At 41.6% G+C, this 24369-nt stretch overlaps 1 protein-coding gene across 1 annotated transcript; it reads left to right on the plus strand.

Moving 5' to 3' along the window:
• The first annotated feature begins 8580 nt into the window (after positions 1-8580).
• LOC146181627 (uncharacterized) lies at positions 8581-19965 on the plus strand. Its single transcript, XM_084575821.1, has 5 exons — positions 8581-8615; positions 10153-10253; positions 11536-12123; positions 15232-15262; positions 16295-19965. The coding sequence occupies exons 1-5, from the start codon at positions 8581-8583 to the stop codon at positions 17034-17036; spliced, it is 1497 nt and encodes a 498-aa protein (XP_084431947.1). The 3' UTR covers positions 17037-19965.
• The last annotated feature ends 4404 nt before the right edge of the window (positions 19966-24369 follow it).

A 24369-nucleotide genomic window follows, 5' to 3' on the forward strand; every position in this document is an offset into this window, starting at 1 on the left:
TGAGACGTTAAAGGTTCAAAGTTTGGTAATGCTTCACGAACGAAAATAACACGTAATTATGTTCTTCCATGTTTATTTTTGTCACCTCCTAGTGAATTGGTATTGTATAATTGAATATTATAATTCTAAGCTAAGAAATGAGTTGTTTTCATGGTGCACTGTCCAGAGCGCACAATTTTGCACTGGAAAAGTGTGAACCTGAGTGGATGCTCGAATGCATGCTTGCCTCATACTGTTAAGTGAATCGCTGCAGTGAATTTTGTTGCCATTAATGATGATGATGGTGGCCCACCCTTTATAGCGGGTCTCTGGTTTAACTTGACGAAGCTGAAGGCGTGGCCAGAAAAAGAAAAAAAAAAGAAAAGCACACAAAAAATTGCTGTAGTTGCGGCCACGTACAGGGATGTTACTCCCTGCTGCTCGCCACAAAAACTCCAACCGTCTCTTCGTAGCCTCAATCGCATCTACCGAGGCAGCTGCCTCTCCGTGCACTTGCAAGCCTAAAGCTGATCGCTGTAGGAGTGACATCGTACGGGCAGGCGGCAAGAAATTGTAGCTTGTGTAGTGTTTTTTTTCCTTGTCTTTTTTTGTTTTTTTTTTTTGTTTTTTTCAGGACACTTGCCACAGTCATACATAGAAACTATTATATGAGCTCACAATCCTTTTGTTTCTCAAGTTCACTTGCACTCTGTAATTGTGAATTTTAGCTGCTCAATTGAAGAATGTATCCACTTGTATTTCGGTTATGAATGAATATGACCGCAGGAACGTTCGTATGCTTTAAACGTTGAAAGCAAATACGCATCCTATGTGGCACAGTGGTTACGGTGCTCGACTACTGTTTCCAAGGATGCGGGATCGAATCCCGGCCTCGGCAGGCCGCTTTTCGATGGGGGCGAAAAGCAAGGCGCCCGTGTGCTGTGCGATGTCAGTGCACGTTAAAGAACCCCAGGTAGTCTAAATTTTTGGAGTCCTCCACTACGGCGTCTCTCCCTCAGTCGCTTTGAGACGTTAAACCCCACAGACAAAACCAAACCGAACCAGACATATCTGCACAGTCCTGCATGTCTGCACAAAGCCTGCGTGTCACACGCACGGTACAGTGCGGTTCATTGTCTGTTTCGTGTAGCAGTGAAAACGGTGCAACATTATTTACATGGGTTCACGCTGCACATTAATTCAAGTTTAAAGACACACCATGTTCCAGCTAGAAAATTCTGTTCCACTTATAATCGAGGTTGTAAACTGGAAGGACGCTGTGAATTTGAACTGGGATATTGTGCGTGGCTTTTTGCAGGAAAAACCAACGTTTTCGGTGAATATGTGGCAGATTTTGACACTTTACACCTAGCTGCCGCTGCGGAGTGCGAAAGCAGCGACCACTGATATGAGATTGCGCGTGTCTCAGTCGAATGATCGAGCTCCAGAGCGCATGTGTACAGTTGCGTATGAAGCAAATCTGCCTGACGTATCTGCTAAATTTTAATGCGAAAGCCTTTAATGGCTCATGCTGTCGTGGACAAAGTGTGTCCCGCTTTTGCGGCGTTCTGATTGGCCGATGCGGAATATGGGTCCTTGCCATCTGCAATGCCACATTTGAACACGCGCCAAGGAACGCCATGCGACAGGAGCGATGGTGTGCCGTCCAAACTCACTCTTGCCGGAGAAAGTGTGATAGATACTGCGCCTTTCCTTTCCTGTAAACCAATTATAATTACATGCAGCACTGCAACGAATGTCGACAAGAGGCTAACGATGGGAGGCAAATTATAGGATAGGAAGGTCGGGCTTTCGTCATTCTCCTCGAAAGAGACATCTTAGAGACCCTCTAATTATTTGTTTAAAGAGACAAGAAATGCCTCCCCCTAATTGCCCTTTGCGCAGTACACGCTCGTATTTGCGAAAACGATCATGACCACAACGCCACGCACTGTCTAAATTAACACCAACGCGTCTGGAAGCTATAACGAAACCGGAACGAAATCAGCAAAGCAAGCGTTTCGGTTTTGATTGTGCTGAACTGTTGGATGGTTGCAACCAACTAAACAGCAGTTTTCAGAATTTTTAGGTTGTGCGCAGCTACAAATTTGTTAATTGTGGCGCAAAATATTAGCTCCATGGTTTATACAGGCGTTTCATTGATTGTTCTGAGCAAAATGTTACGGAAATTGGAAACTGTAACAGTATAGCAAACATCATTGCGGGGCGCATCAATAGGTGTCACGTTGAAAATCACGAGGAAAAACAGAACGTCGTTGGCGGCAAGTGGTATGTTTGTCGTGCGCTATGCAAATGCATGCTTGGCATTTTCTACTTTTTTTATTTTTCTTTGCAAAGGTTAAGAGCGGAAAATCTAGCCGAGAAGCTATTACGTGCGGCTCGCGAAGCGTCTTGTGCGCAGACACGGTGGTTCGGGCCCTTGTATCCATGTGCGGGCCTAACTTCATTGTTTGACAGCAGGGTGGAACTGGAAGCTATTCTGCAGGGAAAAGACCTTACACATTACACCACTTCACCACATGCATCGCGATACTCGTGACGCAGATATCACGAACAATCCGATGAGAAACGTTCCCTGAACATTATACCGGAGCCGTCGTTGATATGCTTGATCGTCACTCAAAAAGTTCGTCGGACGGACCCGTGTGTTTTTCACCGGTATACACCGGAAAAGCCGCACGGATGCGCGAAATATCTTCCGTTGATGCGTAGGACCAATTACCGTTCGTGCAAAGTTGCACAGTGTACGTTAGATGCATGTTCACTACGACAACGTTACTAGCAGCACGCGAAGCCATGCGGTGTCGTATTTGTCGTAGCAGTAGACAGATGTGGCCAAATCGAAGTTGATACGGTAGTGCAACGTGAAACTGCGTAAAATAGTACAGTGGCGCAAAGAGGAATGGCCGCATCAGCATCAGGCGATAGACTACGTGACGGCATCATGATAGGTCCATGACAGGTCTGCGTGTGTTAGGCTGCGGCAGGGTGGTAAGCACAGCCAAAACACAAACGTATTATGAAATGTGCATGAAATATATAACCTAATACCTTGAGTCATAGCCAGCCCCTAGAAATCATGGGCTGAAGATATGCTTGCTCGTCAGTTCTAATTGATTATTTACTTTCTTACCTGCTTTCGGCATTTGCCCTTTCTCCGATTGGTCGCTGTTTTTCTTTTCTTTCTGTCTCTTTTTCTGTGTTTACTTTTGAATCTACGCGCAAGATCCCACGTGACTACAGGAAAAAAAAACATATTCTCAAGCTTTTTTTTTTATAAAATTTTTAATCACACCCTGATGTTTGAAAAATTAACCTCCTCGATTTTATGGCTCAGTCTTTTTTTCTTTTGTGTGTGTGTGTGTGTGTGTGTGTGTGTGTGTGTGTGTGTGTGTGTGTGTGTGTGTGTGTGTGTGTGTGTGTGTGTGTGTGTGTGTGTGTGTGTGTGTGTGTGTGTGTGTGTGTGTGTGTGTGTGTGTGTGTGTGTGTGTGTGTGTGTGTGTGTGTGTGTGTGTACGTGATAGCATGCCTTGCACTACAAAGTGGTTATTTAAAAAAATAGGTACATGCCAGGCATGGCTCACTGAACGGAGAGGCAAACCGGCTCCCCAAAGTCAAAAAGAACCACCTCTCATTTTTACTTAACTTCTGCTCACTTGTTCTTTAATAAGAGCGGTTGAAAAGACAGCCGAAGGCGAGGAGGGTACAGTGCTCCAGTGAGAGAGTGCTGTGACTGTTACGGGGAAGGGCGGGAGAGCAGTTGCTTTGTCGCATCGCTAACAGAAGCGGGGAAGTCACGCCTAGCCACCGGCTTCAACGGAACGGTTCGGGATTTCAAATGGGCGCGGATCAGTAAACGAGAGAGTGAGAGACAGAACTGGCTTTCTCTCTCTTCAATAGAATCACTGCTCACTCCTGAACAACCCAGACTCAAATGAGCCGGTGAGCCATTCAAATGAGTTGTCTCACTTCAGTGAGTTGAGCCGTTCTGAGCCGCTCACTAAAGTGAGCCACTTTGCCCATCTCTAGTCCAGACTGTGCTTCACCTAGTTTTCATGGCCGCGCAAAACCGATTGTTTGCAACAAATATATGGCTGCCCTCACCTATATCAGGTTGAAAAAATGAGTCTCGGGCAAAAGAGGATCTCCACTTTATTACTGGTGCCAGATTTGGTCCAAAAATCAAGCTTTTCATTTTGCTTGTGCTAAGGAAGCGATCGTACATGTCAAGGAGAGATTGCATAACAGCAGGTTGTATGCACTCAAGATTTGTAGATGTATATTATAACCTGTATCGCACACAGGGTAGGCATACTCCAAGGTGACCCTGACGTATGTTTCGTAGGGCATCACTCTTGCCTCCCTGTGGGCATGTTTTAAATTAAATACTGAGGGATCTACCTGCCTCTCTTGGTAGATTACTCACATGCATTGACCATGTATTCTGCTGGGAAAAAATTACACCTAGGTACTTACATGTAGTTTCTGGTTGGATAATTTCTCCGTAGAGGGAATAGTGATAAAGCAAATGTTTTTAATTTTTTCGGGTGAAGCCTAGGTGCACATATATTTTGGCATTTAGAGACGTTCTGTTGGCATAACACAAGGTCTCAGTATGTCTGAGATCATCCATAAGCTGGTTGTAATCTTTTTTAACATGACAAAGCACAATTATCTGTAAACAACCGCACTTGTGACCTAATCCCATCATTCATGTCATTTATTAAAATAAACAGTGGACTCAAGAGAGAACCCTGGGGCACTCTTCACAAGAATAGAGCACTTTTCATTTACTAATACCCAGTGTTTTTTCTACATTAGGTAGTCTGATCCATTTTTCATGTAAATATTGATGTTTAGGCTACCAAGTTTTTTTTAACAGGTTTCAGTGACATACAGTGTCAAATGCTTTTTGGTAGTCCACATATGCTTCATAAAACTGACCATTCATGCAAAATTCTTTTGCAGCTTTAGTGTTTTTCAAGGTCTTTGACTAATTTTGCTTTGTTCTCTTGTGCAGGCATCAACTGTTATTGAGCAGACAGAATACTGCTTGCCTAATGAACGTTGTATTTAAGCAACTACTGTCAAACTGTGCCTCTGCTTCAGTGGTGCAGTGGTTAAGATGCCCGACTACAGTGCCAGAGTACCAGGGTTCTAACCTGACCGCTGGTGGCTGTGTTTCAATGGAGGTGAAATGGAGTGGCATTCATGTTCTGTGCGATGTCAGCGCACGTTAAGGAAAGCCAGGTGCTCGAAGTTTCTGGAGTCCTCCATTACAGCATTTCTCATAGCCTGACTTGCTTTGGGACGTTAAACCCCACAAACCAAACCAATACTGTCAAACTACACATCTGGTGATCTGAATTTTTACAGAGTTATATCCATCCATTGGTGCTCTGAGGGCCAGCCAGAGAAATAGAACTAAGATGGCAAGCATTATAAGAGATGTCATTTTGTAGCATTTTTTTCTGTGCATCAATAATAATCACATTTGAATATCTGCAATCATATTATAGAGCACAATATATTAGTAGTCTGTTCTCCATGTTCTGTTACAAACAGCATGATCATAACAAACGTAAAATTTTGCTCCCGCCTGTTTGAAATTGGTGAGCACCAAAAACCCAGCAGTTAGATCGGTGAGGTGTGCATTCTCTTGATGCATGTATGAACTTACCTTCGCGCACTCCAGCTAGAAGTGCTGCCCAATTTTAAGTTTTCATTTCGTGTGCTAGGTACTCTTGGTTGCATGTTTACATGATGTGAACATACTTTGCAATAACTAACTCAGTCTATTCCATTATCGCTTTTTGTTCAGTCAGCAGCACCTGAACGTTAAAAGTATTTGGGCCTGGATTTAATTCTGTATCACCCGTAACGAGAAGTACACACGTGCACAGGATATCGATGCACTCAACGCTTTAAAAGAGCCACTACACAAGGTTGCACCACCAAGCAGCAGAAACTCATTTTGAACTGAGCATAGGAAGACTTTCTGCACTATGTAGAACATATTACTTTGTGGCCACATGGTAGCAGTGCTGTCTTACTTAATGAAGCAGGTATCGTCGGTGGCATAACAGGAAAAGTCTGTTGTTGCTCTCGATGCTGGTGCAGATTGATCGAGTATGACATCAAAATGACGCTGTTCATGGGATGCAGCAGAAGCTTATTTTCACAAACTAAAAAAATCCTGTTTGCGAACTGTGTGGCTAAGGGCTCACAGTAACTGGTACGTTATCCAATTTATATGCTTTACATAAATTAATAATTGAATTTTAACACCGCCTTCTGCACAATATTTCAGACTTTCCAACCCTGTGTTTGGCACATGGTAGCCCGTTGCCCTCATATGTGTTATAAAACCTAGCGTATATGCAGAATTTTTTTGCAGCTTTTGTGTTTTCCTGGAGCTTTGTCTAATTTTGCTGTGTTCTGTTTTGTAGGCAGCAGGTTTTGAGTGGACAGCACACAGCTTGCCCAATGAACAACTTGAACAAGAACAATGAACAAGAGACTGCTGTCAACCTGTGCGGCTGCTGATCAGAATGCGGGGAGCGTTATATCCTTTTTTTGCTCCCTTTAGGTTGGCCAAAAAAAAAAAAGTAAAACTAAGATAAGATACCATTTTGCTGCATTGTGTTTTAAGCATATACAAGAATTGTTTTTTAGTGTGTGCAGTCATATTGTTACGGACGAGGAAGAAGCGGGCAGTGGCACGGGCAGGCGTGCCTGTCCTAGGCCCACCAACGTTCATTAAACATCATTTATCGTCGCCAATGGACATCTTCTCTCAAAAGTTCTTTCTCCTGTGTTCACTGGCTTGCTGCCCCATAACAATATTACAGAGCACAATGTTACTAGTGTGTTTATGTTCTGTAGCAATTTTTTTGCCTCGTGGAAAATGACTCGTCAGGAGCAATGTCCTTTGTCATATTTATTGATTCTAGCAGGTTAGCAATGCTACTCATGACGATTCTTGATATTGACACCCCTTTTCTCTGGTTTATTTTGCAGGCTCTTACTGCTAAGCCAAGGAGTGAAAGATTTCATGGGAAGAAGACTTCCGTACCACACCTGCCAACCTTTCCTTATTCAGTTGCTTCATGTTCAAAGCACAGCAAACAGCATGTCCTCTGATCTCGATGCTAGGCGATTATGCACATGGCTGGACATTGAATGCTTCTGGACATTACCTACCTGCCTGAGTTTTATTAAGAAGCTAAAGAAAGTGACAGGTTTTAAGGGTTGGGAGTCTAAGGTGGGGATGATGACAATTACTGTTGCACCTTTTATAGTGTGGGGGCAGGTAGAGGGTCAAAAAGTGTAGAGCTCAGGGGGTTTGCTTCTGAGCCACATTGTGCAGATTGTCATTGCTTTTCCAGTGCTCCGAATCTTGATGGTAAGATTTTTTTGTGCCATCCACTCCAGTGGGAAGGAGTGCCACTACATGACTCATAAGCAGGCTGCATGGGCTCTACACTTTTGACAGAGGCTGTCTATTATGTGCATTTGAATTATTCCTCTTATACCTTTGGTATTTCTGGTTCTTTTATTGCCTGTGCTGAAAGCTTTGTCTTGAGGCATTTCCTTCTGATGTGAAGTTGTGCACCTGAAGATAATTGAGGAGCTATAAAGGTCGAGTGATAGTTACTGTTGGAGATTTTGTGTGTGGCATCATGACATGTTATACAAGAATGTCACTGTACTAAACATTTGCTATTTGTAGAACTGTGCTAGTAAAGCCATAATTTTCTAAAGTTTCACTGGAGGCTCTGGATAAAAACACAAATTATTAGCCTGCCCATTGTTGCTTTTTCTATGATGGTATGTCTTGTGCTATTATGCTTACACTCAATTTAAATGTCTAGCTGTGAGGCTTTAGTGCTGTGGCTCTTTAATTTTTTGTTCCATATTGTACCTGCCACTTTCTGGTAGCAGTTGCTCTGTAAAAGAAGTTGCTTTGTCTTTTCTTGCTATTCTGCCTGATGTACTGAGATGATTTGATCTTAAGTGGTTGGCTGCTGTTGAATGAAAGCTTCTGTTGATAGAAAATGACAGAGGCAGTGTGGAAGGGAATATCCTTGCCCAATGGCAATGTCTCTTGATGTGCTTTTACCTGCCTGAAAAATTGGAGGCGTGCCCAGCCTCGGGCATGATGAGGTGTACCTTGAGACTTGTAATCGTGAAATTTTTTTTGCAGCACTGTCACTTTAAAAGCAGAATCTGGACTCAACAGGCACTCTGGCTTCCATAGTTGCTGCACCATTAAGGCGATCATTGAAAAGCATGAGAAAGCATGCCTTATTGCTTAGAATGGCTGCAGGCAGCAGTCTAACTTCTATTACCTCAAGCACCTCTGTTCCCTTTCATGATGCTTTTACCTATGCACTCAGTATTCTCGTTCCTTGTGCTTGGTTGGAAGTAACTGATCTTTTCATTATGTACCGTCTTTGCCAAAAGTAACCGAGCAGCCCAGCCGGCCGGCGGAGCAGGCACGGGGCCGAGCTGTGGCGCTACGATCGCCGTTGCTGACTGCTGCTCTCCGGTGGTGAGTGTTAGCTGACTGACGTAAACATGCCCCCTCACTCTCCTTCTTGGGATGATGAAAAGTAAGCGAGCGTCATGAGCGGTGCCTAATTTGGCGCCTTCAGAACGCTGCGCTACTGAAAAAGGGCGCTCCACATAGCATCACTCGCTCAATGCTCTTTTTTGCCTGGCGCTGTGAAGCTGCTCTCTTCGTTAGAATGCCTTTTCCCGCTCCCGTAGTTGCAACGAATGGACAAATATATGCTTTTCTACGCATTTGGATTGTCCGGAAAGCATGGCGAGGAATTGGATTGGAAAACTCTATGCCCTTTTCCGGCGGTTCCTAGTCGTCTGTTGTGACTACTACCGGATTTGCTGTGACGCTAAGTTGAGAGAAAAATAAGACTTCCAACTGTTTCATATGCCCCTCTTGCTGCATACCTTCTTTCCCGCTATTTGGTAACAAACAAAATGCGCGTAGTGTTTTCCGCGGTGGTAATTACGTGCATGTGTTAGCCTGCTGCTAATCTCTTCGTTCAATGAGTGAACTGCATAACAATCATTCTAACATAGCATAACATATGTCGCCCATTTTCTCAAGAAGTGTGGCATTTTTTTTTTTTTTTTTGCTTGTTTCTTTTACGAGGAAAAACAATGTGACAAGCCGAACAGGGATATGTTCTGAAGTGAAAAGAAATCCGGACACGCAGCATTTGATTTGGACTGCGAAATACTTTTGCGTTACTGTCTATATTAGCTAGCGACTTGTTTGGTTGTTTAGTGCCCGCTGGTAGAGTGGTACTTCGGTGATTCGATAAATAAGCTACTGCAATAGAACCTCCAACTGCAACACAAGATGAAACTTGCAATCCTTTGACTCCCGTCTTTACGGAACTCCCTGGCTGCAAAAAAGGGGAAGCTTAATTCAGACCGAATTTCAAATGGAAATGAAAAAAAACGCCTTCGTAGGCATCCTTCTCAATAGCAAGGCTTTCTTGGGGGATCATATGCTAGGGAGCATTTACATCACTCATTCGGTATCGCCAAATATTGTTTCAAGCAGTTGCAACCTCTGCTCAGATTTTCAACATTAGTTTGGCATTGCAATCGTGAAAACCATTGCGCACTTCTGTGCATTAACAAGCGGCGGCAAATGCGACATTAACGGATTCGCCTCATTATGTGAACACGAATAGCCGCACTAGAAACAGCGGAAAATATTGCCTTGTTTTAATTTCTTTCAATTCTCGCTAGCCCGGCGAAGTGTCATCATCGCAGGCTAGAAATCGCGGGAAAATCCAAACTCAGGTTTCTATCATGTCCTGTCAGACAGTGCTAATATTCCAAACGACACAAAAATAACTACTTTTCGAATCACTTCATCTACGGGATCTGTGTTCTGGGATTCAACATGCAAGGCGTTCTAACGAAGAGCCCAACTTCACGACGCCAGCCAAAAATCAGCGTTGAGCAAATTTTGCTGTGCACAGCGCATTCTGTGACTAGCCCAGCGTTCTAAAGAAATGAAATCAGACGCGGCACATGGTACCCGCTTTCATTTTATCATCCCAGATAAGATAGCGAGGGAGCAGCCTTATGTCAGCAAGCTTACATTCGCAGCCGGCCAGCAGCGGCCACCGACGGCGACTGCCATGCCACCGATCGGGCCTGCGCTTGCTCCGCTGGCCAGCTGGGCTGCTCGGTTACTTTTGGCAAAGACGGTACATAAAATTAACGACTCTTTCGAGCTCTCAAGATATTTGTTGCTTTGGGCATTTATATTGCACCTTGAATCATTACATTCCATTTTCAGACTTTGATTCACAGCTGGGACATTTTGCTAAATGAAATATGGCAAGCATTGACTTGGAAATTTTTTTTTTTTTCATCATCTGTCCCCAAAGTGAAAACTTCTGTGTTAGGAAATGTATCATTCATTAGAGGCAAGGACAGTAATATTTACCTTGAATGGCTTCTATGTGTGTGTAGCTTTTTTTGAAAACTTTTTAAAATAGTAGCTTTCTGAAGTTTTTTGTTGAGCTTCATTGCTGAGCATAACTTACTGCCCCTAATTAGTGCTTAGGTCTGCTCTAATTTGAATCTCTGATTTAGCCGGTAATTGTGCACAATTATTTATTTGTGTGGATTGAGGCTAGTTTTTTACCGACTTCTTACAGGTACTCGATTTTCGTTATTGCTGGCCTTCATAATCTCAACCTCACATCACCAGGGTGTGACATGTAAGGCAGAGCATAAAAATGGGAACAATTTTTTATTTGGTGACATACTAGTACATGAATATTTAGCACATTTGGGGTAACTGTCCTCGAAACATTTATTGGCTGTGCAGGAATCCTAAACTAGAAATTCATTTAGTAATAACCTTTGTGGCAAAACAGCATGCAAACTATCTGGTCATAATGTAATGCTTCAGGTGAAGAAGTATTGACTTCTGCTCTGGGTTTGTAGCATGTGCCAGGGTACTTGCAGATTTTTTTATCCTAAGCCAAAAATTATCTAGACTTGGTCAATTTATGTGTGCTGCTATCATTTTTTTCCTACATGAACTTCGCAATGTTAAATATCCATGCCTTTTTGAGGAACAATAAGGTATAATATCCTTGAAGTTAGAACTTCTTTGTGATGTTTTCAATGAGATATAAAAAGTTAAATCGGAATGCACAGTTCAAAAGGGCAATTTTTTGCTTCAGCCAGCTAATTTTTTTAATTACCTCTTGAAATTAGCTTTCTTGAAGCAGAATTGTGGCTTTGGCTAATTTGATTAATATTCTTGTAAACATTGTATATAAAGAGACAAGTCCAGTTCTATGTCATCCTTGTCTGTTTTGCACTGTGTGCAAGAATGAAGAAAATTCCGCATCAAACTGATTGCCAAAGCTTTTGAGATGGATTTTAACGTGCATTACCATTTCTGCCCAACGTCAAATGAAATGTTGCAATGTTTTCTCCTCTTTTTGAAAGCATTTTCGGTTTCAAATGCAGATCCAGTTGCTACAGCCTTCACCACCCTTCCTGGGCAAGGTTCACCAGATCAGAAGCCTTCAGCGAGCCAATGCACCAGCTCTACCATTTCTCATCAGCGCAAACGCGCACGCAAGAAGCTGCACAAATGTAACCAATGCAGCAAGAGCTTCATCTTCAAAAGCTTGTTGGATAGGCACCTCCGTACCCACACGGGCGAGCGTCCATTCCATTGTGACTCTTGCAATAGCAGGTTTACGCGAAAAAGCCACCTGAAACGACACATCATAACTCACACGGGAGAGCGTCCATTTCGTTGTGAACATTGCAGCTGTAATTTTGCTCTAAAAGCAACCCTGATTGTCCACATGAGGACTCACACAGGTGAGCGTCCATACTGTTGCGATCACTGCGGAAGAACCTTTGCACAAAAAATTGACCTTGTCAGACACGTCCGTACCCACACTGGTGACAAGCCGTATCAGTGCCAGCTGTGCCCAATGACCTTTGCTGCTAATACGGGTCTCGTGCGACATGTGAAATACCACAAGCGGAAAAGCCATATCAGTGTAAATTGTGCTCAGAGTCAATCTCAAGATTGTGTACTTTAAGAGGTCACAAAAGGAAAAAAACATTAGGGCCAGAGCAGTTTTCAGTGAAGCCCATCAGGAAAATGGTTTGCTAGCTTTCGTGGCTTTACGAGCAAGCAATGTGCTAACTACTTGTAACAAGTGTAACTACTTAACCTACGTCAAATGTGTTCAATTTGCAGGATTTTTTTTGGGCACTAACGTGCTTAAAAAGTATTTAGGTAACATCAAATAACATAGAACATATTGCTTTTTAAGTGTTCTAGGTGCAGGAGCACACCGAGCTGTCATTCTTCCGTAATTCTAAATTATGTCGTGGCATTCATTTTGGAACTTGTTTTGTTAACTACTTTGAGAGTGAAATATTATTTAATAATGATGTTGTTTCAGAGCGTGCTTCTTTTTAGAGTTACGGGAAAAATGGTGAGGTTGGACGTAACATTTTATTTTTGTATTTTGAGTGTATTAGATACATTTTATATCAGTTATGGAAATATCACATCACCTCTCGTATGCAGACAATGGAGGAGACCTGCTCCATTTATGTTTTTAATTATGTTATGTGTTAGCTGGAGTATTTGTAGTGAAAAAGTTCTCTCATGCAAACATTTCTTGCCTATTTTGGAGCTTTTGTGAGTAACCTGTTGCTTTAAATGTAATTTTAGCAAAAAAAATTTCCAGTGTTCACTTGTGTGCATTACCAAAGAACTGCCAGTGTGCTGGAAGGTAATTTCATATTTTTTGTGCTGTTACGATGTTATAAGCAAGTTCTTGAATGGATACCTCATACATCAGATCCTGTCTAGATAATGGTTTTTAGGCTTGAGACAGCTGCAATGTATTATACTTTTATTGCTGTGGGTTATAAAAGATTGTGTCTTTTCAGCCTTCTTGCTCATGCATTCATTTCAGTGCAATGTCGAATATCTTTAGTGCATTCTTGTTTTCTTTTCATTTTCTGCTGTCTTGTCAAATTGTTAGTTCATTTGAGCACATTGCATTTTTTTAGTATATTTTAACAATCTGGTTTTTGTGATTGTTTCATCACTTTTGTTATATATCATCAATACCATGTCTTGTCTCTATTGGTCTTGACACCTATGTCTTGAAACCAAAGACAGCTGCATCCAAAAGTTAGATTTCTTGCCATTTGTGTTTTGAGTGCTTGGTGTTGCATCGCACAATATAAATGTATTCTTTGCGGTGGAATTCTTTTGCTAATGTCAAAATGTTGAATGAGAATATTTTTTTTATTTACGAAATAAATTTAGCACATTTCCTCTTCAACGTAGACATGCCATTTTTTTTTTTCTATATATGTCATGAAAGAAGAGAAAACTTCTGAGTAAACTAAATGAAATAACGGCAATTTTTCTATTTTCATATCTCACTGGCTTGGTCACAGTTACCACTAACAAAAAGTTTAGACACTCCCACTCCTTATGCTTCTTGCACCTTTGTGGCCACTTTTCCTTTGGTAACATTGTTTAAAATGAATGCTTTGCTTTGGCTGATCTCTGGTAGAATGGGCACTGATCTGTCTCATTTTGCATTGAGATGCAAAACCTTGGAACTGTGACAACAGGCGTATTTTAGTCGAGCATAGAAATGCCTTGGTAGAATACCACTTCTCTGTCATATCACAGACGGATGTGACATTTGTAGTAGTTTGGCTGACAGATTGGACATGAATGTAACCAGAGTGGTACATCAACATGCATGGTGATCTGAAGTCATCGCAGCATTATAAGATACACTGCAGGGTTTTAGAATGGTTGGTCACAAAGTGTGATAATACTTTGTGTGAGCTGGGCGGCAGGTATCGCAGCTCATGCGACTATTGGTAGTGGCAGGTACTCCACAACTTTTGGCCGTGCATGGGCCTCACCATGGTGAGGCAGTGGTTTGTGTCCGTGACTGCTGTGCGCAGGGATGTGGGATCGAATCCCAGCCGTCCCTAAGCGACTCAGGCTACAAGATGCTGTAGTGGAGGCTTGTGGAAATTTTGGCTACCTCTGCTGCTTTTCAGTGGAGACAAAAAGCTAGGTGCGTGTATGCTGTACAATGCGAGTTCACTCTAGGAAGTCCCAGGTAGCCGAATTATTCGGCGCCCTCTACTACAGCGCCTTGTAGCTTGAGCCGTTTAGGAACGTTAAACCTCCGTCATCTACACTTTGCCTGCACATGGCTTGTTAGAAACTGCCAAAATAATTGGTAGTTCTGAATGAGTTGTCATCGGAAACATTTGCTTGTCTTCTCCTGACAAACACTGGTGGTGCTCTTAGGGGCAGTTTGTCTGCACATCAGCAATAAGCATAATAAGTATCACTGGAGGCTCTAGAAAAAAAGCAAGCATAAATTATTTTCCTGCCGATTGCTGCTTTTTCTATAATGGTATGTCTTGTGCTATTATGCCTACACTGATTTTAAATGTCTAGCTGTGAGTCTTTAGAGCTGCAATTCTTAATTTCTTTTCCCATATTGTACCTGCCACTTTCTGATAACAGTTGCTCTGTAAAAGAAGTTGCTTTGTTTTTTCTTGCTCTTCTGCCTGATGTACTGAGGTGCTTTGATGTGTGGTGCTTGGCTGCTGTTGAATGAAAGCTAGATGTGGTGTGCAATTTTGCTGTTGATATAAAATGACAGAGCCAGTGTGAAAGGGAATATCCTTGCCCATGGCAGTGTCTCTTAATGTGCTTTTACCTGCCCGAAAAATTGGAGGCGTTCCCAGTCTCGGGCATGGTAAGATGTACCTTGAGATTGGGAATGGTAAATTTTTTTTTGCAGCACTGTCATTTTTAAAGCAGAATCTGGACTTAACAGGCACTTTGACTTCCATAGTTACTGCACCATTACTCTAAAGGCGATCATTTAAAAGCATGAGAAAGCATGCCTTATTGCCTAGAACGGCCGCAGGTAGCAGTCCTTCTATTACCTAAAGCACCTCTGTTCCCTTTCATGATGCTTTTTCCTATGCACCCAGTATTCTCGTTCCTTGTGGTTGGCTGGAAGTAACTGATCTTTTCATTATGTAGGTACATAACATTAATTACTCTTTCAAGCTCTCAAGCTATTTGTTGCTTTGGGCATTTATCTTGCACCTTGAACCCTTTCATTCCATTTTCAGACTTTGATTCACAGCTGGGGCAATTTGCTAGGTGAAATTTGGAAGCATTGACTTGCAAAATTGTTTTTTTTTTTTTTTTTTTTTTTTTTTTCATCTGCTGTTCTTAAAGTGCAAACTTCTCTTTGGAAATGTATCCTTCATTAGGGGCAAGGACAGTGATATGTACCTTGAATGGCTTCTATGTGTGTTTAGCTTTCTTTTGAAAACATTTTAAAAAAGTAGCTTTCTGAAGTTTTTGTTGAGCTTCATCGCTAAGCATAACTTACGGCCACTAATTATTGCTTAAGTCTGCTTCAACTTGAATCTGTGATTTAGCCGGTAATTGTGCATATTTATTTATTTATTTGTGTGTTTTGAGGCTAGTATTTTGCAGAGTTTTTGCAGGTACTCGATTTTTGTTTATCGTGGCCTTCATAAGCTCAACCTCACATCACCAGGGTGTGAAATGTGATCCAGAGCATAAAACCACAAACAATTTTTTATTTGGTGGCATAGTTCTTGAATATTTAGCACATTTGGGGTAACTGTCCTAGAAATATTTAGTGGCTGTGCAGGAATCCTAAACTAGAAATTCATTTAGTAATAACCTTTGTGGCAAAACAGCATGAAAACTATCTGGTCATAACGTAATGCTACAGGTGAAGTATTGACTTCTGCTCTGGGTTTGTGGCATGTGCCAGGGTACTTGCAGATTTTTTTATCCTAAGCCAAATATTATCTAGACTTGGTCAATTTGTTTGTGCTGCCATCATTGTTTTTCCTACATGAATTTCGCAATGTTAAATATCCATGCCTTTTTCAGGAACAATAAGATTCTTGTAGTTCAGAACTTTTATGTGATATTTTCAATGAGATATTAAAGCCTAAACCTGCATCCACAGTTCAAAAAGACAATTTGTTGCTTCAGCCAGCTAATGTTTTTAATAACCTTTTGAATTTAACATTCTTGAAGCAGAATTGTGGCTTTGGCTAATTCGATTAATATCAATGTAAATATTGTACAAAGAGACAAGTCTGGTTCTATGTCATCCTTCTCTGTTTTGCACTGTTTTCAAGAATGAAGGAAATTCTGCATCAAACTGATTTCCATAGCTTTTGAGATGGATTTTAACACGCATTACCATTTCTGCCCAATGTCAAATGAAATGTTGCAATGTTCTCTCCTCTTATTGAAACCATTTTCGGTTTCAAATGCAGATCCAGTTGCCACAGCCTTCACCACCCTTCCTGGGCAAGGTTCACCAGATCAGAAGCCTCCAACAAGCCAATGCACCAGCTCTACCAGTTCTCATCAGGGCAAACGCGCACCCAAGAAGCTGCACAAATGCAGCCAATGCAGCAAGAGCTTCACCTCCAAAACCTTGTTGGATATGCACTTCCGTTCCCACACGGGCGAGCGTCCATTCCATTGTGACTTTTGCAATAGCAGGTTTAAGCGAAAAAGCCACCTGAAACGACACATCATAACTCACATGGGAGAACGTCCATTTCGTTGTGAACATTGCAGCTGTAAATTTGCTCTAAAAACAACCCTGATTGTCCACATGAGGACTCACACAGGTGAGCGTCCATACTGTTGCGATCACTGCGGAAGAACCTTTGCACAAAAAACTGACCTTGTCACACACGTCCGTACCCACACTGGTGACAAGCCTTATCGGTGCCAGCTGTGCCCAATGGCCTTTGTCGCTAATAATTCTCTCGTGCGACACGTGAAATGCCACAAGCGGGAAAAGCCATATCGGTGTGAATTGTGCTCAAAGTCATTCGCAAGATTGTATACTTTAAGAGGTCACAAACGGTAAAAACATTAGGGCCAGAGCAGTTTTCAGTGAAGCCCATCAGGAAAATGGTTTGCTAGCTTTCGTGGCTTTACGAGCGAGCAATGTGCTAACTACTTGTAACAAGTGTAACTACTTAACCTACGTGAAATGTGTTCAATTTGCAGGATTTTTTTTATGGGCACTAACCTTCTTAAAAAGTATTTAGAGAACATCAAATAACATAGAACATATTGCTTTTTAAGCGTTGTAGTTTAGGAGCAAACTGAGCTGTCATTCTTCCTTAATTGTAAATTATTTAGTGGCATTCATTTTGGAATTACTTTTGTTAACTACTTTTTGACAATGAAATATTATTTAATACTGATGTTGTTTCAGAGCGTGCTCCTTTTTAGAGTTACGGGAAAAATGGTGAGGTTGGACGTAACGTTTTATTTTTGTATTTTGAGTGTATTAGATACATTTTATATCAGTTATGGAAATATGGCATCACCTCTAGTTGTATGCAGACAATGGAGGAGACCTGCTGCATTTATGTTTTTAATCATGTTATGTGTTAGCTGAAGTATTTGTTGTGAAAAAGTTTTCTGATGCAAATATTTCTTGCCTATTTTGGATCTTTTGTGAGTAACCTGTTGCTTTAAATGTAATTTTAGCAAAACACAATTTGAGTGTTCACTTGTGTGCATTACCAAAGAACTGCCAGTGTGCTGGAGTTGAATTTCGTATTTTGTGTGGTGGGGGGAGGGGTTACGAGGTTATAAGCAAGTTCTTGAATGGATACCTCATACTTCAGATCCTGTCTAGATAATGGTTTTTAGGGCTGCGAGAGCTGCAATGAATTATACATTTATTGCTGTGGGTTATAAAAGATTGTGTCTTTTCAGCCTTCTTGCTAATGCATTCACTGCAATGCAATGTCGAATATCTTTAGTGCATTCTTGTTTTCTTTTCATTTTCTGCTGTCTTGTCAAATTGTTAGTTCATTTGACCACATTGCATTTTTTTAGTATATTTTAACAATCTGGTTTTTGTGATTGTTTCATCACTTTTGTTATACATCACCAATACTATGTCTTGTCTCCATTAGTCTTGCCACCTATGTCTTGAAACCAAAGACAGCTGCATCCAAAAATTAGATTTCTTGCCATTTGTGTTTTCAGTACTTGGTGTTGCATTGCACAATATAAATGTATTCTTTGCGGTGGAATTCTTTTGCTGATGTCAAAATGATGAGTGAGAATTTTTTTTTATTTACGAAATAAATTTAGCACATTTCCTCATCAACTTAGACTTGCCATTTTTTTTTTTTCTATATATATCATGAAAGAAGTGGAAACTTCTGAGTAAACTAAATAAAATAACGCCAATTTTTCTATTTTCATATCTTGCTGGCTTGGTCGCAGTTACCACTAACAAAAAGTTTAGACACTCCCACTCCATATGCTTCTTGCACCTTTGTGGCCACTTTTCCATTGGCAACATTGTTTAAAATGAATGCTTTGCTTTGGCTGATCTCTGGTAGAATGAGCACTGATCTGTCTCATTTTGCGTTGAGATGCAAAACCTTGGAACTGTGACAACAGGCGTATTTTAGTCGAGCATAGAAATGCTTTGGTAGAATACCACTTCTCTGTCATATCACAGACGGATGTGACATTTGTAGTAGTTTGGCTGACAGATTGGACATGAATGTAACCAGAGTGGCACATTAACGTGCATGGTGATCTGATGTCATCGCAGCATTATAAGATGCACTGCAGGGTTTAAGAATGGTTGGTCACAAAGTGTGATAATACTTTGTGTGAGCTGGGCGGCAGGTATCGCAGCTCATGCGACTATTGACAGTGGCAGGTACTCCGCAACTTTTGGCCGTGCATGGGCCCCACCAAGGTGATGCAGTGGTTTGTGTCCGTGACTGCTGTGCGCAGGGATGTGGGATCGAATCTCAGCCGCCCCTAAGCGACTGAGGCTACAAGAGGCTGTAGTGGAGACGAAAAGCTAGGTGCGTGTATGCTGTGCGATGCGAGTTCACTTTAGAAAATCCCAGGTAGCCGAATTATTTGGAGCCCTCTACTACAGCGCCTTGTAGCCTGAGCCGTTTAGGAACGTTAAACCTCCGTCATCTAAACTTTGCCTGCACATGGCTTGTTAGAAACTGCCAAAATAATAATTAGTTCTGAATGAGTTGTCATCAGAAACATTTGCTTGTCTTCTCCTGACAGACACTGGTGGTGCTCTTAGGGGCAGTTTGTCTGCACATCAAGCAATAAGCGTAATAAGTTTCACTGGACGCTCTAGAAAAAAAGCACGCATTAATTATTAGCCTGCCCATTGCTGCTTTTTCTATGATGGTATATCTTGTGCTATTATGCCTACACTCATTTTAAATGTCTAGCTGTGATGCTTTAGCGTTGCAACTCTTAATTTTTTTTCCCATATTGTACCTGCCACTTTCTGATAACAGTTGCTCTGTAAAAGAAGTTGCTTTGTCTTTTCTTGCTCTTCTGCCTGATGTACTGAGGTGCTTTGATGTGTGGTGCTTGGCTGCTGTTGAATGAAAGCTAGATGTGGTGTGCAATTTTGCTGTTGATATAAAATGACAGAGCCAGAGTGAAAGGGAATACCCTTGCCCGTTGCAATGTCTCTTAAAGGGCCACTGTCCAGGGAAGGCCCTTTTAAGAAAAGGAGCCCAGTGTTTCGATCAGGTACCGGAGATAGTCTGTGCAAAATTCTACGGCGACATGCGCGCCGCAAAGCATCGAAAATACAATTCAAAGCTCCCTCATGCTCTCCTTTGAGAAGCCAGCTTCACCGTTTCCTGCGCTGGCCCGACGGGCCCCGATAATGACGTACGTACCGCGAACGACGTCCATTGGTCCGTCTCGCTGACTGACGGGAAAAGGATGGGTGTCTACTGCTCGCAGCGCGCTTTTCCCTCGCCACGGCCAGACTGAATCCAGCGGTGCGCGCTCCCTCGACCGTTTTTTTTTTTTTTTCCGCGCTCGCGGAGAGCCACGCTCCACTTCCCGTCAAACGCGGAGGAGGAAGGGGAATTTGTATTGCGGAGGCTAGACGACCTCGGGCAGGAGAGTGAAAAACCTTTGCGAGGGAACGGAAGGAGAGAGGCAGGATAGAATCGGGTGATTGCGGTGGCTGTAACTGCGTTATTAGTTACTCTTTTCAAAAACATTTTGCGGCCTTGCGTTCCAGGGGCGAAGTCTCACAGTCACCGGGGAAGAAAATATTTTCGACCGGAGGGTGGACAGTGGGCCTTTAATGTGCTTTTACCTGCCTGAAAAATTGGAGGCGTGCCCAGTCTCGGGCATGGTAAGATGTACCTTGAGATTGGGAATGGTAAAATTTTTTTTGCAGCACTGTCATTTTTAAAGGAGAATCTGGACTGAACAGGCACTTTGGCTTCCATAGTTACTGCACCATTACTCTAAAGGCGATCATTTAAAAGCACGAGAAAGCATGCCTTATTGCCTAGAATGGCTGCAGGCAGCAGTCCTTCTATTACCTAAAGCACCTCTGTTCCCTTTCATGATGCTTTTACCTATGCACCCAGTATGCTCGTTCCTTGTGATTGGCTGGAAGTAACTGATCTTTTCATTATGTAGGTACATAAAATTAATTACTCTTTCAAGCTCTAAAGCTATTTGTTGCTTTGGGCATTTATCTTGCACCTTGAACCCTTTCATTCCATTTTCAGACTTTGATTCACAGCTGGGACATTTTGCTAGGTGAAATTTGGAAGCATTGACTTGCAAAATTGTTTTTTTTTTTTTTTTTTCATCTGCTGTCCTTAAAGTGCAAACTTCTCTTTGGAAATGTATCCTTCATTAGGGGCAAGGACAGTGATATGTACATTGAATGGCTTCTATGTGTGTTTAGCTTTCTTTTGAAAACATTTTAAAAAAGTAGCTTTCTGAAGTTTTTGTTGAGCTTCATCGCTAAGCATAACTTACTGCCACTAATTAGTGCTTAAGTCTGCTTCAACTTGAATCTGTGATTTAGCCAGTAATTGTGCATATTTATTTATATATTTGTGTGTATTGAAGCTAATTATTTACCGAGTTCTTACAGGTACTCGATTTTTGTTACTCCTGGCCTTCATAAACTCAACCTCGCATCACCAGGGTGTGAAATGTGATCCAGAGCATAAAAACGCAGACAATTTTTTATTTGGTGACATAGTACTTGAATATTAAGCACATTTGGGGTAACTGTCCTAGAAATATTTAGTGGCTGTGCAGGAATCCTAAACTAGAAATTTATTTAGTAATAACCTTTGTGGCAAAACAGCATGAAAACTATCTGGTCATTATGTAATGCTACAGGTGAAGTATTGACTTCTGCCCTGGGTTTGTAGCATGTGCCATACTTGCAGATTTTTTTATCCTAAGCCAAAAATTATCTAGACTTGTTCAATTGATTTGTGCTGCTATCATTTTTTTCCTACATGAATTTCGCAATGTTAAATATCCATGCCTTTTTCAGGAACAATAAGATCCTTGTAGTTCAGAACTTTTATGTGATATTTTCAATGAGATATTAAAGCCTAAACCTGCATCCACAGTTCAAAAAGAATATTTTGCTTCAGCCAGCTAATGTTTTTAATAACCTTTTGAATTTAACATTCTTGAAGCAGAATTGTGGCTTTGGCTAATTCGATTAATATTCTTGTAAGTATTGTACAAAGAGATAAGTCCGGTTCTATGTCGTCCTTGTCTGTTTTGCACTGTTTGCAAAAATGAAAAAAAGTCCGCATCAAACTGATTTCCACAGCTTTTGATATGGATTTTAACGTACATTATCATTTCTGCCCAATGTCAAATGAAATGTTGCAATGTTCTCTCCTCTTATTGAAAGCATTTTCGGTTTCAAATGCAGATCCAGTTGCTACAGCCTTCACCACCCTTCCTGGTCAAGGTTCACCAGATCAGAAGCCTTCAACGAACCAATGCACCAGCTCTACCAGTTCTCATCAGGGCAAACGCGCACGCAAGAAGCTGCACAAATGTAACCAATGCAGCAAGAGCTTTATCTTCAAAAGCTTGTTGGATAAGCACTTCCGTATCCACACGGTCGAGCGTCCATTCCATTGTGACTCTTGCAATAGCAGGTTTAAGCTAAAAAGCGACCTAAAACGACACATCATAACTCACACGGGAGAGCGCCCTTTCCGTTGTGAACATTGCAGCTGTAAATTTGCACGAAAATCAATCCTGATTGCCCACATGAGGACTCACACAGGCGAGCGTCCACACTGTTGCGATCACTGCGGAAAAAGCTTTGCACAAAAGGCTGACCTTGTCAGACACGTCCGTACCCACACTGGTGACAAGCCTTATCGGTGCCAGCTGTGCCCAATGGCCTTTGTCGCTAATACTTCTCTCGTGCGACACGTGAAATGCCACAGGCGGGAAAAGCCATATCATTGTGAATTGTGCTCAAAGTCATTCGCAAGATTGCATACTTTAAGAGGCCACAAAAGGAAAAAACATTAGGGCCAGAGCAGTTTTCAGTGAAGTCCACCAGGAAAATGGTTTGCTAGCTTTCGTGGCTTTACGAGCAAGCAACATGCTAACTACTTGTAACAAGTGTGAGTACTTAACCTACGTGAAATGTGTTCAATTTGCAGGATTTTTTTGCAGCCGGAGTATTTGTAGTGAAAAAGTTCTCTCATGCAAATATTTCTTGCCTATTTTGGAGCTTTTGGGAGTAACCTGTTGCTTTAAATGTAGTACTAGCAAAAAAAAAAAACAAAACAAATTGTAGTGTTCACTTGTCCGCATTACCAAAGAACTGCCAGTGTGCTGGAAGGTAATTTCATATTTTTTGTGCTGTTACGATGTTATAAGCAAGTTATTGAATGGATACCTCATACATCAGATGCTGTCTAGATAAGGTTTTTTAGTCTTGCGACAGCTGCAATGAATTATACTTTTATTGCTGTGGGTTTTAAAAGATTGTGTCTTTTCAGCCTTCTTGCTAATGCATTCACTTCAATGCAATGTCGAATATCTTTAGTGCATTCTTGTTTTCTTTTCATTTTCTGCTGTCTTGTCAAATTGTTAGTTGATTTGAGCACATTGCATTTTTTTTAGTATATTTTAACAATCTGGTTTTTGTGATTGTTTCATCGCTTTTGTTATACATCACCAATACCATGTCTTGTCTCCATTAGTCTTTGGTCTTGTCACCTGTGTCTTGAAACCAAAGACAGCTGCATCTGAAAATTAGATTTTTTGCCATTTGTGTTATGAGTACTTGGTGTTGCATCCCACAATAAATCTATTCTTTGCGGTGGAATTCTTTTGCTAATGTCAAAAAGATGAATGAGAATTTTTTTTATTTAATAAAGGAAATTTAGCACATTGTTGTAATCGTCAACAGCGTAGACATGCTGTTGCTTTTTCTATATATAATGAAAGAAAAGGAAACTTCTGATTAAACTAATTGAAATGATACCAATTTTTCTATTTTCATATCTCACTGGCTTGGTCACAGTTAGCAGTAACAAAGAGTTTACGCACTTCCACTCCATATGCTTCTTCACCTTTGTGGTCACTTTTTCATTGGCCACATTGTTTAAAATGAATGCTTTACTTTGGCTGATCTCCGTTGGAATGGGCACTGATCTGTCTCATTTTGCCTTGAGATGCAAAACCTGTGGAACTGTGACAACAGGCGTATTTTTCGAACTTTGTGGCCCCTTGCAGAATCATTGGTCTTAACAACCTGTGAATGAAAGGCATTATAAACATAGCAGTTGCATTCATGACTCGCTGACAGCTTCACGTGTTAGTCGAGCATAGAAATCCTTTGGTAGAATACCACTTCTCTGTCATGTCACAGACGGATGAGACATTTGTAGTAGTTTTGCTGACAGATTGGACATGAATGTAGCCAGAGTTGTACATCAACATGCATGGTGATGTGAAGTAATCGCAGCATTATAAGATGCACTGCAAGGTTTTAGAATGATTGTTCACAAAGTGTGATAATTCTTTGTGTGAGCTGGACGGCAGGTATCTCAGCTCATGCGACCGTTGGTAGTGGCAGGTACTCCACAACTTTGGCCATGCATGGGCCCCACCAAAGTGATGCAGTGGTTTGTGTCAGTGACTGCTGTAGCCAGGGATGCAGGATCGAATCCCAGCCGCCCGTAAGCGACTCAGGCTACAAAGATGCTGTAGTGGAGGGCTCCGGAAATTTTGGCCACCTGTGCTGCTTTTCAGTGGAGATGAAAAGCTAGGTGCCTGTATGCTGTGCGATGTGAGAAAATCCCAGGTGGCCGAAATTTTCGGACCCCTCTACTACAGCATCTTTTAGCCTGAGCCGTTTGGGA

Source organism: Amblyomma maculatum, chromosome 8 (assembly GCF_055883805.1).
Source record: "Amblyomma maculatum isolate TAMU_Amacu chromosome 8, ASM5588380v1, whole genome shotgun sequence".
Taxonomy (NCBI): Eukaryota; Metazoa; Arthropoda; class Arachnida; order Ixodida; family Ixodidae; genus Amblyomma; species Amblyomma maculatum.

Coding starts and splice junctions, on each gene's coding strand:
- LOC146181627 (XM_084575821.1), top strand. CDS start 8,581: ATGCCCCCTCACTCTCCTTCTTGGGATGATGAAAA. Junction 10,254..11,535: donor GGTTACTTTTGGCAAAGACG/GTACATAAAATT, acceptor TTTCAAATGCAG/ATCCAGTTGCTACAGCCTTC. Junction 15,263..16,294: donor CAGCTGGGGCAATTTGCTAG/GTGAAATTTGGA, acceptor TCAAGAATGAAG/GAAATTCTGCATCAAACTGA.